Source organism: Lepidochelys kempii, chromosome 9, assembly GCF_965140285.1.
Source record: "Lepidochelys kempii isolate rLepKem1 chromosome 9, rLepKem1.hap1, whole genome shotgun sequence".
In the NCBI taxonomy this organism is placed as follows: domain Eukaryota; kingdom Metazoa; phylum Chordata; order Testudines; family Cheloniidae; genus Lepidochelys; species Lepidochelys kempii.
Window position 1 is genome coordinate 25,166,177 of NC_136388.1, and position 17,231 is coordinate 25,183,407.

General features: G+C 41.4%; 1 protein-coding gene across 6 annotated transcripts in view; it reads left to right on the forward strand.

The window, feature by feature from the left end:
* Positions 1-17,231, forward strand: part of PLCH1 (phospholipase C eta 1) — a 162,941-nt gene that overhangs the window by 94,676 nt on the left and 51,034 nt on the right. For 5 of the 6 annotated variants that reach the window (XM_073359623.2, XM_073359625.2, XM_073359626.2 and 2 more), the window contains exons 5-7: positions 1,479-1,608; positions 6,360-6,530; positions 14,493-14,586. In XM_073359623.2, the coding sequence (XP_073215724.1) occupies positions 1,479-1,608; positions 6,360-6,530; positions 14,493-14,586 (395 nt within the window). Of the gene's footprint in view, positions 1-1,478; positions 1,609-6,359; positions 6,531-13,155; positions 13,445-14,492; positions 14,587-17,231 lie in introns of those variants that run through there. The other variant, XM_078854388.1, reaches the window with a different exon arrangement.

The window sequence follows — 17,231 nt, forward strand, 5'->3', positions numbered from 1 at the left end:
ATTATCATTTAAAATGTAGTAAATGTTGTCTTTGAAGCTCGTGCTGTAATTATGAAGAGCCATTTTAATGATCAGAGTGTTATTTTAGTGATCAGAGTGTAATTCTGCCTCTTGAAACATTCTTGCCTAGTGCTGCAGGTATAGAACAGTTGTACCCAACACTGGGATGGCTCAAGCAATTCCTAAATATTTTTATCTCAAATGGTCCTACATCTATTAAAGTCAGTGGTCAGGGAGTGGAAGGGGAGTTCTGTAAAGTTTAGGAAACTCACAGGGTCACAGAAGCAGCTGGGGCCAAAGGCACAGAATATGCATTTCCATACTTTTCAAAAGGACTTGCTGTAGGTTAAGGGAACTCCGACCCTGGAACCTTGTTAGGTCTGTAGGATGGACGTCCCCATGGATGTAAGGAAGCCTGCAGTCAGAGAACACATCTGCCCTGTGTATCTGCTAAAGTGGACAGCACTTGCCTGTTGCCTAATACCTAGATTGATGAACAAATTGTGCCAGCTAGGCACTAGGCTATAAGGTCTAGGATGCTCCACACCAGCCTATAGTAGCACCAAGATGGGGATTGTGTGTCAGGGAGCACCCTCCCGCCCTGAACTCCACATCGCATATAGATTACATGTGGACGTAGGATGGTTCAGCTTATTTTCCCCAAGTATGTCTGACTCCCTCTGTACTCTGCAGTGACGGTGAGGTGGGATGGGGAGGAAAGGGTGGGAATGAAAGAGAAAGGAAATATGTAGAGGGTGAAGGAAACATGATTAGAGGGGAGAAGAGACCTAAGGAGATGGGATTATGGTTAAGAATGTGATGGTGGAATGGAGAAGAAGCTTTCAGAAGAATTAAAAATATAAAGGTGAAATAGCAGCATGAAAAAACAAAAGCTTAAACTTAGAGGAGAGAGAGGATGGAAAAACAAGAGCTGTTAATTTTTTAATAAGGGTCTTATTGAAATTGCAGTCTTGCAGTTATCTGTTTAGACTAATTTCACTGTGTGACATCTTTATTCCATGCTCTAGCACTAGATGAATTTTGTCACTGATACACATGCCCATTGAGCAAGACTCCTGGTGGTACAAATCATGAGTCAAACACATCCCTGGTGTGGTTCCCGTGACATCATAATTCTGATCCCAGTTATACCAGTGTAAATCTGGAATAACTGTGAAAATCAAGAGAGTTACACTAATGTGTACACTGATGCTGTGAGATCAGCATCTGGTTTATTGACTCCAGAGAAATGACACCAGGGATGAATTTATCCCAGAGTGTGGAAGTGGACACTTTTTGATGCAAACTATGGGCCATATTCTGTCACTTTGGGACAAATTTTGCCACCGTTACTTATACTGAGGGACTGATTGGCATATGTCATATATGGCAAGGCTGGAGGAACCTGACCCTTTGTAATTCTCCAAGATAAAAACATTAATTTTAAGTAGTTTAACCTTTCCTTAATATATTTGCACTTGGGTGAAACAGACCTTTGAGGAAGCTGATAAGAACGGAGATGGCTTTTTGAATATTGAAGAGATCCACCAATTGATGCATAAACTGAATGTCAATCTGCCCCGCAGAAAGGTGCGACAGATGTTCCAGGTCAGTGTACTTTTCACACAGTGCAATATTTTGTTTGTAAATACATATTGCCTTCTCGGGGAAAAGCTTGAGGTCACTGACAAAAGTGGGTATTTTTAAAGATTAATGAGCAAACAGTTCCATTTCATTGTTGTTATATAAGTGAAGAGAAGGAGAGAACACTGTACTATGTGATTTCACCCTTTAGCTCTAGCTAGGTTGCTGACATTGGGCAAAAGCCTCCATGCCAGGAATTTTCACAGCTGATTAATTACAGTCTTGATAGAAAAGTTTTATTATTTTGAGGTATGTGTCCCCCACCGTATGCCATTTCATAAGTGGTTTATTGGAAATCAATGATCCTACTTATGTATTAAAGTACTTCTGAATGTGAATACGCGTGACAGAATGAAGTCTTCAATTAGGTTTTCAACATTACTCCACCTCCTCGCCTGTCTTCCAAAAACCAGTGTCTCATTAACCGTAAGAGAAAACCCATGTGTAGTGAGTAAGGGGAGCAAGAGCCCGAAAAGGGAGTTGAAAGGGGCAAGAGGAGGTGGGATCATGGTGCAGGGGGACAGTCTGCTCCTTTCTAATGCATGGAGTGCAGATTGCATTCAACACACATGCCCAGAGGAGTCCAGCCAGAGATTTTGCCTGCCTGAGGCACAGTCTCCCCAATGCGTAAGTCCCAGAACATTCTGTGCAGAGCTGTGACATAGGTGCCATGATTCATAGATTATAAGGCCAGAAAGTACCATTGTGGTCATCTAGTCTGACCTCCTGTATAATACAGGACCTCTCTGGATTCCTGTTTGAACTAGAGGATTATCTAGCCCTTAATGAATTAAGTTGCCTCACAAACACCTGTGAGGTAGGTAAATATTATTTGCATTTTACAGATGGACAAAATAAAGTGCTAGGAGGTCAAGTAATTTGTCCAGGGTCACACAGTGAACCCATCGGACACTAGAATGACTAGGGGGCAGCATGGAGCATTCATTTGGGAAGCCAGAAATAGAACCCAGGAGTTGGAACTTCTAAGTTACCTGTCCTCTCTTCTAGCCCATGGAATTTCTCTTGGAGCATGTTGTTTGCACTGTATCACTTTTAACTTCATATAGATATATATACCTCATGCTGAAGGGCCCAACATACACAAATTGTAGAAAGGACACACAGTTTTGGGCACTATTTGTTCTCATCATTCTGTATCTAATTTTGCTCTTACCCTAGTGTAAATGCAAAGTGGAGCTGCTACCTAATGCGGAAGTGGTTGAAATTTTTTTCATAGAAAAATGTTAAATGAAAAATGACTTTTTGAAGGAAATGACAATTTTTGCAGAAACTTCTGTTTTTAAATTAAAGTTAGCAAAACTAATTTTTTTTTTCACTTTGAAATTTTCTGAGAATATATTCATCATTGTTTGACCATCCCTAATATTTACACCATTGGAAATGAAAGATGCTAAAGATGTATTGGGTGCACCATGAGCAAAACAAAATGCAAAAACCAAGATTATGGGCCAAAACCTAGACCACTGCACAAAACAGAAGTTTTTTAAAGATCCTAGAACCCTTTACAAATGTGCATAGCCTTCTGGGGTACAGTCAGCATGGCACAGCTGTAAGATTTGGAATGCAGAGTACGCTCCATGGCTGTGCAAAGCCTGGGAATAGTATGGACTAGCTAGCAGATGTAGAGAAAAATTACACTGAATTTTGCCCCCAAATCATAAATCTTGTTTGGGGTATGTGTAGACTTTAAAATGAGCAAACAAATCTTATTTCTTACCTTGTAGCTAAAAATCATTTCCTTTTTCACTTATGTGCTAAGATCTGAATTTATGGATTTAGATGACAGCAATGCTAACTCCTAACATAGTATAATACAGGGGTTCTCAAACTTCATTGCACTGCGACCCCCCTTCTGACAACAAAAATTACTACATGACCCCAGGAGGGGGGACCGAAGCCTGAGCCCGCTCAAATCCCACTGCCCCAGGTGGAGGGTGGCGGGGAGGAAGGTAGGGAGGGGGGACAAAGCCAAAGCCTGAGCCCCACTGCCTCAGGTGCGGAAGGGCTCAAAACCTGAAGCCCAATGGCCTCAGCCCCAGCCAGGGAGCCTGTAACCTGATCCCTGCCATCCAGGGCTGAATCCCTCGGGCTTTGGCTTGGGCTCTGAGCCCCAGCAAGTCTAAGCCATTCCTGGTAATGTCATTAAAATGGGGTTATAACCCACTTTGAAGTCCTGACCCACAGTTGAGAACCACTGGTGTAATGAATGCAGCTCCCTGTGATTCCTTAGCTATTACTAATGCTGCATCTGCAAGAGAAACAGAGAATTGTGAAGTCATGTATTGACAGGCAAAAAGCCTTTTAGTTCACTTTCAAATGGAAAAGAAATATCTAGGGATGTAACATGATCTCATTAACAGGCAACCTTTTTATAACCCAGAACCATCTATTATTTTGATTTGACAAAAACAAGTTGAATTTTTTTCCTTTGTTGCTGCCAGCCTTTATCTGGGTTCATATCATAGATGTTGCAGAAATGGTCAGAACCCTTGCTGTTGAAGAAAGAATGACATTTTGAAAGCTTATCCTGTTGTTAGACTGGCTTGAGGACCAGGCGGATAGCCCTTATTTCTCGAATCATCCTCACTCATGCAAGGGGTCCAGTGGACTTCCATTATTACCAGATTCATGCATGATAAAGGATAGACACTGTGCCAAATTCTTAGTCCTGGATCAGGCAGCTTTGTGCTGCTCTGATGATACAAAGCAGCTAGAAACCTGTCCTAAATGATTTCTCCTGACAGAGTTGGGCTCTGTGCTACCTGTTCCCAGTTTTCACTTGCACCACTGAAGATGTGCCCCTTCCTTTTGTTATGTAGACTTAAATAGTAAAACTATGCCAGACAGATAACCTGCTATCCAGAATCCAGGAAATATTAGATGTATGTGATCCAGGTAAATCTTGCTATGAGGCATTCATGAGTGAGGACACCAGAAGCGGACTACAGGGAATCGACTGATATCCTGACTAGAAGATTTCAAATTTGCCATCAGACGTAGTCTGGGAAAGCTAACCCCAGTATAGTTTCATTTTCCCAGCACCCCTGAATATGGAGGATTATATATTACAGAGCAAGAGCATCTAGGAGACAACTGGTCTATAAGGAAAGAGGGGTGTAGAACCATGGAATTATGAGGCTGTATTTTTCATCTTGGTGTTTACTTATATAGAGTACAGTGATATTCATATCCTAGAAATGTGTTTAAAACAAATGGTAAATGGAATACTTTGTTCAAAGGGAAAGTGAAAATGGAAGGTGTAGTTCCAAACTGGACAACTGGGGCTACTGTTCACTGTAGTTACAGGCTGGCTGATCAGCAGCTCCACTCTGGCAAGTGTGAGAGTGGGTGGAGGAAGGAAAAGCTGACCCCAGAACAAAAAGGATTGGTGGTGAGATTAGCATTGCCAACCCTCCAGTTTTGTCCTGGAGTCTCCAGGAATTAAAGATTAATATTCAATTAAATATTATGTCATGTGAGGAAACCTCCAGGAATACGTCCAACCAGAATTGGCAACCCTAGATGAGATGCAGGCTGTTGTGAGAATTTGTGTTCACATTTTATTGGGTAAACTGTTGGACAGAAGAACCCACCCTGAGGGAATTCAGGGCAAATCAACATTGGGAAGAACTCTGTACAGAAAGGAGAGCCCTGTACAGAGAAGTTAAGGAGGCACTATCTTTAATAGGACTCTGCATGGCTGCAGGCATCTTCATTTGCAGATCTTGATGCAGGATCAGGACATAAGGCCTGGGTTAACTGAAATGTAAAGAAAGTGCATAAAGAAAAACAATATGCAATGCTGTGAATGAGAGGTGTTATTCATGGATGCACATAGGAAACTAAACCATCTATGATGTTAAAACTTCCTTTCACTTTTCTTGAGCTGCTTACAATCTAAAACTCAGCAGTGAAAGGAGTCTTTCTTGAGTTTGGGTTACTGGAGAGACCTACATCAAAGAGAAAATAAATTATAAAACTGCTGTCAAATGTTTTGTAAATCCAAAGCAAATCCTATTAGGCAGATGCTCAAAGTAAAAAGCAGTAATAATAATACAGTAAGTACTGTTTTCTTCTCTAACAATAGCTCTGAGGACAAACTAAAACAGCAATCAAGACTGTGGAGATATTTTTCTGCATGGAATGTAGCTGTTGTTGCAGACTTAATCCTGTTCACATACACTGTGCTGGCAATGGGATTAAACAATTGTTGCAATTTATCATGTTGACATCTCTTTAGCATTGTAATATAATACAGAACATTTATAAATGTCTGATTCTGCCTTTCGATGAAGTCAGTGGGCGAGATTCTGATGCTATCCAGTGTGACTCCATTGAATCAATAGATCACTCTAGATTTACACCAGTGTAACTGAGATCAGAATCTGGCCCAATGTGAGTCCTTCTCATGAAATAATTTAATACAATGAAATCTAAAGACAGAATTTGCCTTTTCATTGAGATTTTGTCGTTTTACTTAATTTAATTTCCACCAAGAAATCCAATAAGAATCCTTTAAATTTTGTTGTAACATTAGCAAGTGCTTGCTAGCGTTGTTGAGGATGAGTGGGTTCATGTGGCTTGAAGTGTATTGAAAGTGTATCTTTTCTTATACGTATGTTCTATTCTGCTCCATTCCCTGAATTCATCATATACCTACCCAGCACACTTACTTGGGTGTTCTTGCTCCTCAGGAAGCTGACACAGATGAGAATCAGGGAACCCTAACATTTGAAGAATTCTCTGTGTTTTACAAGATGATGTCATTACGACGCGATCTCTACTTGTTGCTTTTGAGCTACAGTGATAAGAAAGATCATCTCACTGTTGAAGAATTTGCTCAGTTTCTGAAGATGGAACAAAAGGTAAGAGAATAATAAATTTAGCTGATGGTCTTGTTTTAACACACAACAAAAGTGTGCGACCAATGTTAGCTCTTACTTTGTCCAGGCTGTAAACACTAGCAAATGCTAAAAATGAAAGATTTGGAATGGAGATGCTAAGACAAAATGAATCTGATTAAATACTGTAGTACAGTAACTCCTCACTTAACATTGTAGTTATGTTCCTGCAAAATGCAACTTTAAGTGAAACGATGTTAAACGAATCCAGTTTTCCCATAAGATTTAATGTAAATGCGGGGGGTTAGGTTCCAAGGAAATTTTTTGGGGGCAGACAAAAGGCATTATATACTGTACAGTACTGTGGTTGGGAAGTGCCCCACACTTACCCCACACAGACACAGCCCACTGCAGGCATGGATGCTAGGAAGCACCTTTGCAGCAGCAGTGGCAGCTTACGCGGAGAAGAACAGGTGCTGACTTTGTTGGGGGATGCTTCAGGCCTGCCTTTTCCCATCCCCGCTCCACTCCAGGCCAACTTTTTCCCACCCCTACTCCACCACCTCTCTGGAGCACGCCGCATCCCTGCTCCTTCCGCACCCCCAGAAAGTCCTAAGCGCTGCCAAACAGCAGTTTGGCAGGCTTAGGACTTTCTGGGAGGGAGGAGGAGGAGTGGAGACGTGGTGCTTCCCCGCTCTTTCCCCTCCCTCCCAGAAATCCTAAGCGCCTCCAAACAGCTGTTTGGCAGTGAGGGAAGTGCTGGGAGGGAGGGGGAGGAGGCGGAGGCGGAGAAGAGGAACTTGTGCAATGCTCCCTTGTAAAGTCGCTGCTCTTCCACAAAATCTTACATGCAGTGGACAGAGCAGGCAGCCAGACGATGTTATAAGGCAGCATTGTGCAACTTTAAATGAACATGTTCCCTAATTGAGCAGTGACGTAACTTTGAAACAACATTAAGTGGGAGGACTTTAAGTGAGGAGTTACTGTACAATCAAATGCTTTTGGAAAGCAGGAGCTTTTTGATCTTTTATGGGGGAAAAGTGGCATATTAGGTAAATAACCACACTGGCTTATACTGACTTCCAGATAATAAATTTACATTTAATGTTAGTAATCCAACAAGCAGTGCATTTTAGTGCTGTAATGTTGTATCTTATAACTTCTCTTGCCTTTAGAAAGTTTCTTGTTTATGTTGAAAGGAGGGTGCAATATGAGTAAGGGTGGCAGAATCTGACCTTTAATAAACAAAAGGTTTGAAAAGCGTGTTAGAAAGTGAGTGAGGACAATACAGATTACATTTTAAAGTAGAAACAATTACTTGGTTTTTAACAAAATAATGTAGGATGAAGAAAAAGCTAAAGTCTGTGACTTTCCATATCTGATTTGCCTGTCTAGTTTTAGTTCAGTAGTTTGTGTTAAAATGAGTTTTTGATGCAACATCTTTTCATTTAAACTTAAATTAAATCCCATACGTTTATTGAATTTTATCCTCAACCTAGGAGCCTCTAGGTCACTTTAAAAACAATAAATAACAGCTACTGTACCTTTAAAAAGCAAGACTTAAATATTTACAAATTAATAAAAATTTACAATGTTCAAGCTACTTATACAGGAAGTTAATAAAGTGGACTCACTTCAAGCTATCACTACTGACAATTGATTAGTGTTTTCTTTATTGTAGTTTTAATATAATCTTTTGTTCATCCCTAAAGTGAAGTGAAGTAATGAGCAATATATCAGAATTAATATTATTGGAGTATTACATTATGACAATCTCCTGTTTTGAATTCTGACTTGACTATGTCAGAGTGGGGTTAGGCAGTGTGCCTAGAAATATATATCTTTATAACAACTTTTTCTGTTAAAAATCCATGTTCTTTGTACAGGGCTTCTTTTTTAAAAAGATTTTTGAAGAGATTGTGAAATTTGTTTTGGCTTAGTACTTACAAGGCTTTTCTTTGTGTATAAATTTTGGTTTAGTACTCAGCAGTTCTCTTCTTGTAACAGGCAACATTTTCACTGCCTTTACCAGCTAGGGCACTGGTATCTTTTTGTTTAAAAAATATTAGAGATAAGCTATACAACATGCACAAACCTCTGTATTTGAGCTCTTCAGGTCAGAGACTATGACAGAATTGTTTGAATGTAGGCACCGAAATCCACATTTAGGCTTGATTGTTGTACTGAGCAACTCAGAGTGAAGACTATAAGAGCTGCAGGTGCTGAGCACCTCTGAAAATCAGGCTACTTTTACTTACTTGCTTAAATATGGATAGACTGTAAGCTCTCTGGGACAAGGGCTGTCTTTTAGTTCTTTGTTTGTACTGCATCTAGCACAGTGAAGTCCTAATCCTGGGCTTGGAGACCTAGGAGCTACAGTCATACATATAACAAATTAAGATGCTGGTGTATGAAAGTTATCTTTAGTGTGTGGACAGCAGATCCCATTGGCTGGGAAGCGAGGCCAATGGGAGCCACAGGGGTGGCGCCTGCAGGCAGAGGCAGCATGTAGAGCTCGGAGCTGAGGTAGGGGAGTTCCTGTTGCCCTTCTGGGGAGCCCCCCAGTAAGCACCGCATTGCATCCCAATCCCCAGCCCTGAGTCCCCCTACACCCAAACTCCTGCTGCCTGGGTGTGGGGGAGTCCGAGACTGCCCCAGTAACAGCCGGTGTGACTGGTCCAGGGGCTGCTCAGACGGCTCCCGGGCCAGCCGCATGGGCTGCTGCAGAAGTCACAAAGGTCATGGAAAGTCACGGAATCTGTGACGTGGGTGACAAACATGGAGCCTTACTCATCGCTCTATTGCTGCTTTGCTAACATTTGATTGTTGGGTGGTGGAGTTTTCTAACATCCTACCCAGAGGGACTGTGACATCCTCCTTCCACTCTCTCCTCTGCAAGCCAGGGATAGTGTCACTTCTTGATGAGTTTTTGTGACACTTTATTTTAGGCCAACAGATGACTCATTCAAATACTCAAAAAACAACATCTTGCTGAACCTGTAGAGGGTTGGTTTTTTGAAAGAAAAATGTCTGCATCAAAATCAGTCTTTCATCAGCAGCGTATAAATTCCTACATTCAAAAGATTTACGTTCCAGTATTAATTAGCATATTCAGTAACTGATGTATCCATATATGCCTATATTCAAACATTACCGTTCATGTAAAAGGCATTTTACAATTTAATTAAAGTAAATTTTAATTAGAAGTGAGAATCTGTGTCATCTCTCTCAAGTTAAAGTTAAAAGAGCACAAGTGAAGGGACTCCTGTCCCTTAACAGCTGTAACCTTTGCTTAGATTAGACATTTTCATTCCTATTACACATGCAAACGCTGCCATACAGACATCAAGAAGCCTGTGAAAATGATGAAAAAGTTAATTCTCAACAGGTTGTGCTGAAGAAGGCTCTGCTAGGAATAGCCTTTACAATCAAAGAGCAGCCTCTACTTGAGCTTGGATAATCAGTTATTTTCTCCAGTGAAGTGTTCTCATTTCTATTATCCTGTGTAATTCTAGTAGGCTTCTCATGATGCAGGTTTAGCTTGGAGTTATAAATAAAATTTTCTAAGAAACAAACTGAGCCATCCCCTGTGCTCTCTATAACATTTGGAGGGAGAGAGATATGAGCTGATAGATGATAGATGAGCTGTCCTATGATTACAGTGTATAGTTATTTCAGTATACTAGCGATGTTTGGTATTTGTATTGAGGTTTGTTTGAAAGATTTAGCTATAAGAACCTGCAAGTCATCCACTATTTTCATGTTTCTTTCCATTAGCTGAGAGCAGCAGTTCTCAGCTTATGGGTCACAGCCGCCAAGATGCTCACCAGTTGTTGTCTTCACGTGTCACACTCCATTTCCCATTCTTTGTCTTCCACAGAAAAGAAATTGCTCAGACATGTGCAGCTGGTCTCTCTCAGACATGAGGAGCACCGCGAACAAATGTACCCAGTGCTCACCCTGCTTCTTCTGAAGCACTGAGAAACCTGAGCAGTTTTTAGGAACACAGTTCAAAGATTCTGTGCTGTAGCTGAGAAGGACCAATTGTGAGGGGTTGGGCTGACAGAAGCAGGATGGTCATATTATGACAAAATTATTAACTTCAGCTTAAAATCTTGGAGCTACTGTTCAAAACCTGTTAAACCTCCTTCTCTGCTGGCATCTTGGCATGAAAGTTGAAGTGAAAATTCTTAGAAATACCAAGTCTTCTACTTTTTAGCATTAAAAGTCATGGTAAGGAAGAGCCACTAAACCATATGCTACTTCTGGTGCATAACTCTTATTCTTGCAGCTCTCAGAAACACTGGCCAATTATTCTATTTAATGCATCCCAGTAAAGCAAAGATAAATGTGCCTGCTTCCTCTAGGGTACTGAGTGCTCACCTAAAACTGGCAAAGGCAAAGACACAGGAATGTTGAAACCCTGCTAATGGTGTAGAAGGCACGTCTGTGCAGAAGGAGACTGAATACACTTTACACACATGGTCAGACAGCCTGTCTTCTATTGCAACCTGACAAGTTTTTCATCTACTCAATTGATGATGATGATGGCAGAGAGAGAGACCCTCAGCAGAAGTCTCCCTCACTTTAATAATTCCGCATTCTGGCTGTGTTTTCTGCTTCAGTTTTTGCATATATTTTGTTTGATATTCGTTTGCGTTTGTCCATTTTGTCTGCCTCTCTTGTCTATTTAGATTGTAAACTCTTCAAGGCAGGGACTGTCTTTTACACTGGATTTGAACAGCACCTGGCACAATGGGGCCACACTTCTGATTGTATTACGATAGCATGTGGCAGTCCCAAACAATGGTCTCCATTAAGGAAAATATGTTCGTCACAATAACACTAAAGCACAGGCTTAAATCCCATAGCAATCAATAGAACTCAAGCGTATGCTTAAGCATGGTCTTGCATATGGACTTAAGCACATATTTAAGTGCTTTCTTGAATTGGAGCCAATACTGGCAAATAGGGACATCACTAGTGACATGCGGCAGTCTGGATGGTCTAGCTGTGCTTTTAGGCTTAGCACAGCTTGCCACAAATGCCTATGGTCCTTAGAAGAGGTGTCTTATAGCCTTATTGACAAAGATATGCATCATGCATTAATGGTGTGAACGTCTTACCATCCATTTTTACCACAAATGTATCACATAACATGTGAAACAATGGGTGGTGCAGAATAACCCTGGATAACTTCTGCTTTTGAAGATGTTTGCAAAGCCATCGCAGCCATGAAATCTGTAAAAATCCAGGAGGCCCAGGAACATTTGCTGAGTGGGGATGTGATACACTGACTCACCTTCTGATTTCTATGCAATATCTGGGAGTCAGAAGTAGTATCATAATAGCGAAAAGAGAGACCAATATCATTAGTGTCTGAAGGGAAGAGCTCAAAGTGACTGTGGTATCTCTTCAGTGTTTTATAGAGACATACAGAGAGCATAGATCAGTGGTGGGCAACCTGCAGCCCATGGACTGCACGTGGCCCATCAGGGTAATCCACTGGCAGGCTGTGAGACAGTTTATTTACATTGACTGTCTGCAGGCATGGCTGCCCGCAGCTCCCTGTGGCTGTGGTTCACCGTTCCCGGCCAATGGGAGCTGCGGGAAGCGGCGCGGACTGTGTTGCCAGGGGAAACTTCATTGTCCCATCGTTATTTGGACTTAAAAAAACAACAACACAGCAGTGTAAGATGAAATGATTCCTAGTGCAAACTAAGGATCAAATTCTGCCAGGAAAACTTTTATGCGGTTGCATTTGTGTGCATTAAAAAGTTGCCAGAAAACCTCATTAGAGAACTACTTTTTGTGGTTGAGTGAAGACGTGTAAACCTCTGAGAGACAGGCCTGGAGATAATGGCATCTCATTTTGCTTGACAATTTGCATTTCAATAGCCAAAGTTCTTTTCAAATGAGATCCAAAGAAACAGTGTCAAAGCAAACATCAGGATTAATATCTCTTTCAGTGTATCACTAGAATCTCAACATCCTTAGGTATCTGCTGTAACTGCAGTACCTTCCTGACTCTGAACAGAAAGTACTTTAGTATTACAGGATTGATGAAGTGGCAAATATTGACAGTGATTCTGCTCTCACTTCAGTCACTGGAGTAACTGTATGGCAGTTAATTGATTTTCCTAGCATAAAGTTGGTGTAACTGACAGCAGAAACATCAGATGTGGCTTCTCTCTGGTCCTGATCCTGTAAAGACTTCTGCACGTGCTTAAGTTTATGCACTGTGGATAACTCCTTGATGGGGGCTGTTTACAGTGCATAGAGTTAAGCATACGAGTAAGTCTTTTCAGACCTGCTCATTTGTGTGTGCAGCCCAGCAATATTACAGGCTCCATTACTGCTACAGATATGAATGTTTCCCAAGTTACTGCTAGTTTTAAATAGTGCACATAAGTCTGGGGATAGTAGATGAGACTCTGTCCCTTCCTCTCAGTTAGTGACATTTTTTGAACTTCTCACTAGCTAGGATAATTCACTTCTGCCCATATTGAGTTCGTGTCCCTAACCTCTGTTTGCAAGAACCTGGGAATGGGAGTCAGGGAATGGATCACTTGATGATTACCTGTTCTGTTCCTTCCCTCTGGGACACCTGGCATTGGCCACTGTCAGAAGACAGGATACTGGGCTAGATGGACCTTTGGTTTGACCCAGTATGGCCGATCTTATGTTATATCTACTAATATCACTATCTGTTTCCCTCCCATTATGACACTTACTGTTTGCACATTAAGATTTTTCCCCCTTCCACTTTCTTTCACATTTTGGCCCTATGCTGCATGGTGCTGAGTGCTTCTTGAGAAGTGGTCAGTGGGAATCAGGGCCTTCACCATCTCTTGGAAGATGCTCAGCACCTGGCAGAATTAGGCCCTTAAAGAGCTCCGCTCAAGGATCTCAACCTTCCTCAAAAGATGTCCACAAAGGTAAGTGTTGGTACTTGGGCCTGCTTACCTACAGACAATGGTAGGGAGGATGAAAAGCAAATCAAGGCTATAGAAGTAGTAAAGTCACTGGAAATGCCAGCCAAAAGAAAGTAAATTCCTCCAGTCAATGAGAAGGAAGAGCAACAAGCCACCAAGGGAACATTTCTTTGAATCTGAACCGTGAATAGCAAATAACCTGCAACACTGAGCAATCCGCCTTGTTGCCTTTGCCTGAAGCAATAATATTTAATACAGACTAGGTACAATTTGAGAAAGAAAACATCTATCTTCCTGGAGTCTTTCACTTGAAGTATGATTGATGTCTTAATTTGAAGTTATGCAAAGCCAGTGTTTGAACTAACTTTGGTGAAGAATGAGAAGCTTTATGGAAATATGATAGTATCATTTTTGTGGAAAAAATATGCCTAACCTAATCATTTTTTCACTTCACTTCTGTTAAGTTTAGGGTATGAAAAACAGCTACTTGTCATTATAGAAAGGAGATAACTGACTTCAGTAGGGCCAGACTTTCATCTCTGAACCTGATTCTCCGGTCACATCTCCTATGTATCACAAGTAACTGCTGAAAGCAGTGAAGTTAATTGTCGAAAACAAGTGTGAGGAAAAAAATCAGATTTTTTAAAAAGTAAATTGCATTAAAAATATCAGTATCAATCCTTTCTCTGTACTTACTATTATAATATTGGAATTCGAACTATTAAGGACTCTTTTCCTGCAAATTTTCAGCTCTTAAACCAACCAGTGTAGTTGTGATTATCAATTCTCTACCATGTTCATCCTAAAAGTTAAAAGATAAAGAGCATGAGGCTTGTGGAGAGTTACCAACCCCCTCTTTCCCCCTTTCCCACCCCAGAAAAAAAACAAAGGTAATTTATAATAGTGTTACTGCCAGTTTTATTCATGGTTGACTGAGTTCAGTGTTTGATCACAAGATTTTCAGCCAGACACAGGGGCCTGAAGTATATTTTGACATGTTGGTCACATACTAGAAAAAAATATGTATACCAGTGCTGTCATTTTTGTGCAGATGAATAATGTGACCACAGAATATTGCCTTGACATCATAAGGAAGTTTGAAGTTTCAGAAGAAAACAAGGAGCAAAATGTTCTGGGGATAGAAGGTAAAGTATTTGATTCTCAATTTATTTCCATTGCAGTAGAGTGGAAGAGTTCTAACAACATTTTCCTTGATGTGGCTTTTAATGTCTGATGACTACAACCGATTAATGTGAAGGCTCAACCACATGATTGTTTGGGGGGTATTTTAATAAGTTATGGGTTGAAAAATGGGAGAACAATGGGTTCTAGTACTGTACTACCAGCCACAATTGTACTGCAAGTGATTCCAATATCATCTTAAAACAAGAGTGCAAACAAATTTGTATTGGTTCTTATTGCTAATTGATTATTTGTGTTTGTTTATACCATAACCTATTTTCATTGATGTAAAAAAAACTGGTGCTGTTGCACTAGTGTAAAACCACTCTACAGTGGTCCATTAATTTACACTCGAGTAAGTGGCAGCAGGGAACATAATAGGGCCCAGAATATTTTCTTACAAGATTTAGAAACTTGCTCCTTTCATTTGCAAAAACAAGGCTGCAGGTGGTATATTAATTCTGAAACCAACTTAATACCATATTCAGATCTGCATGTATCAATAAATCTTTCAGAATTAGATTGAAATAATTTAAATGCTACGGTCGGTTAATTAGCCCAGAAGGTAACTTCCATGAGCAGATTAATTTGCTTGTTGGATTCTGTAGGGATAAGAATCATCTTCTTGCTAAACCACAGCAAGGAAACAGGAGGCCTGGATTTATCCTCATGGTTCTGCCATAAGTTCTGTTACTCTGGGAAATTCACTTAGGCTAGAATTAAGAAAACAAAACAAAGCAACAAACTGTGGCATTTTAAACATTTGAAAACACTTCTATTCCTATTAGGTTTAATAACGCTCCCCTCACACTTAATTACATTCAGAGTCTTAATAGTTTGCTTTGTCCCTTTAAAACATTTTAAATTCCATATTCTAAAGTTAGCTATTTAAACTCTAGTCCCAATTCTGATCTAAGTTACACTGGTGTAAATCAGTAACTGATGCAGTGGAGTCATGGTGGTATGAAATCAGAATCAAGCCCTCTGATTCCTTGTCAGGATATGGTAGAGACCTCGGAGCCAAATTCATCCCTGGTATAAGTGGTAGCTCTCATTAATTTAAATGGGAATCGTGTCCACTTATGCCAGAGCTGGATTTAGGTCGTTTTCACATTATTGTGACCTATTGGAATATTTCTGCAGTGTTGCATTTAGCGTGGGTTCCAACATGGAAATGGTTACCAGTACAAAATTCTGGGGGATCTCCAGGAGGCCAGGCCTATCCCCTTGCAGGCCCTGTGCCTCCATATCTTTCCGAGCAGCTGCCAGGCATTTACTCTGGCTCCAGCTGTCCCGACATTTCTCTTAAAGAGGGATCCCACTGGTGAAGAAGGCTCCATGGAAGAGGTAATATTATCCCAGTATCATAGGGCTGCTTGCACAACAGGCTAGAGCACAACAGGCACACCTGCCTCATTTTCTCCTTCAGAGTCCCCAGGACTAGGCCAAATAGTCTTTCCGAATAAAAATAGCCTTAGCAGCTTAATCTATCATGAGAGAAAGCCCTGTGCAGATAAACTATAACACAAATCCCATAAGCACAGTCCCAAATTCCCCAGCATAGTCCAGAGGGTACATGCTATACACCAAGCACAGCTTCAGCATCTCTCACCATGGGATCTCTCACCATGCTCCAGCTCTCCAGTGCAACTTTGACATCTCTCACCACACTTCACTCCCAGGCTTCAGTTTTCTGGCTCAGAGAGCCAGCAGGCATCACCCTCTCCTGCTCTCAGCCTTCAGCCCTCTCTAGCCATGGCTCTGTGGCTCAGCAAGGGCCGGCAGCTAGCCCCTCCACAGCTTCCTAGCTCTCAGCCCTTTCCAGCCTCCTAGCTCAGGACAGACAGCAAACTAGCCCTTCTGTTGACTCCTAGCTCTCAGCCCTGTCAGCCTCTCTAGCTCAGGACTGTCAGTGCACTAGCCTCTCTGCCCAGTGAGGGCCTGCAAAGTTTACCATTCCCTGCAGACTGTCTCCCAGGCAGCTCTCACCTGCCCCTGTCCTTTGCTTCTCCAGTCTGTGCACTCAAGCAGTCCTGATGCACCAGCTCTCTCCTATTTACCTGGCCCAGGTGCTGCCATGGCCCTTAATTATGCTAAGTGGAAACACCTGTTTGGGCACAGGTGCACGGGATTGGTTTCATTTCCAGGCGATGACCATCCTATGATACCCAGGATATATCACTCTTAGTCCATAATCTTCACTGGGCCAGTAGAAAGACAATGTGCATCCCCTTGATGCCTCATACCCCCAACACGAGGCTCCCACTCCATCCCTTACACCAACCCAGTCATTTCCCCATTCCTCCAAATGGTTCCCCAACCTGCAGGAACACTCTCCCGGGTCTTTGGAAAGAGGGATGTGGCTGCAGAGGCAATTGACATCCCTTCCCCCATTCCACAACGCATCCCAAGGAGTCAGGAGATATCAGTTTGCCGAGGGTCGCATCTGTGCAGGGCAGTTTTTAATGACAGCGAGGCATTGTTTGGGTACAAAGTACCTGATTGTTTGCAGTGGTGTTTAGATTAAGATAAATAATTTTTAATCTTATCAAATAATTTGAAGAAAGGAAGTTTTATAACTTTTAATGGAAACAATGATGAGCTGTTT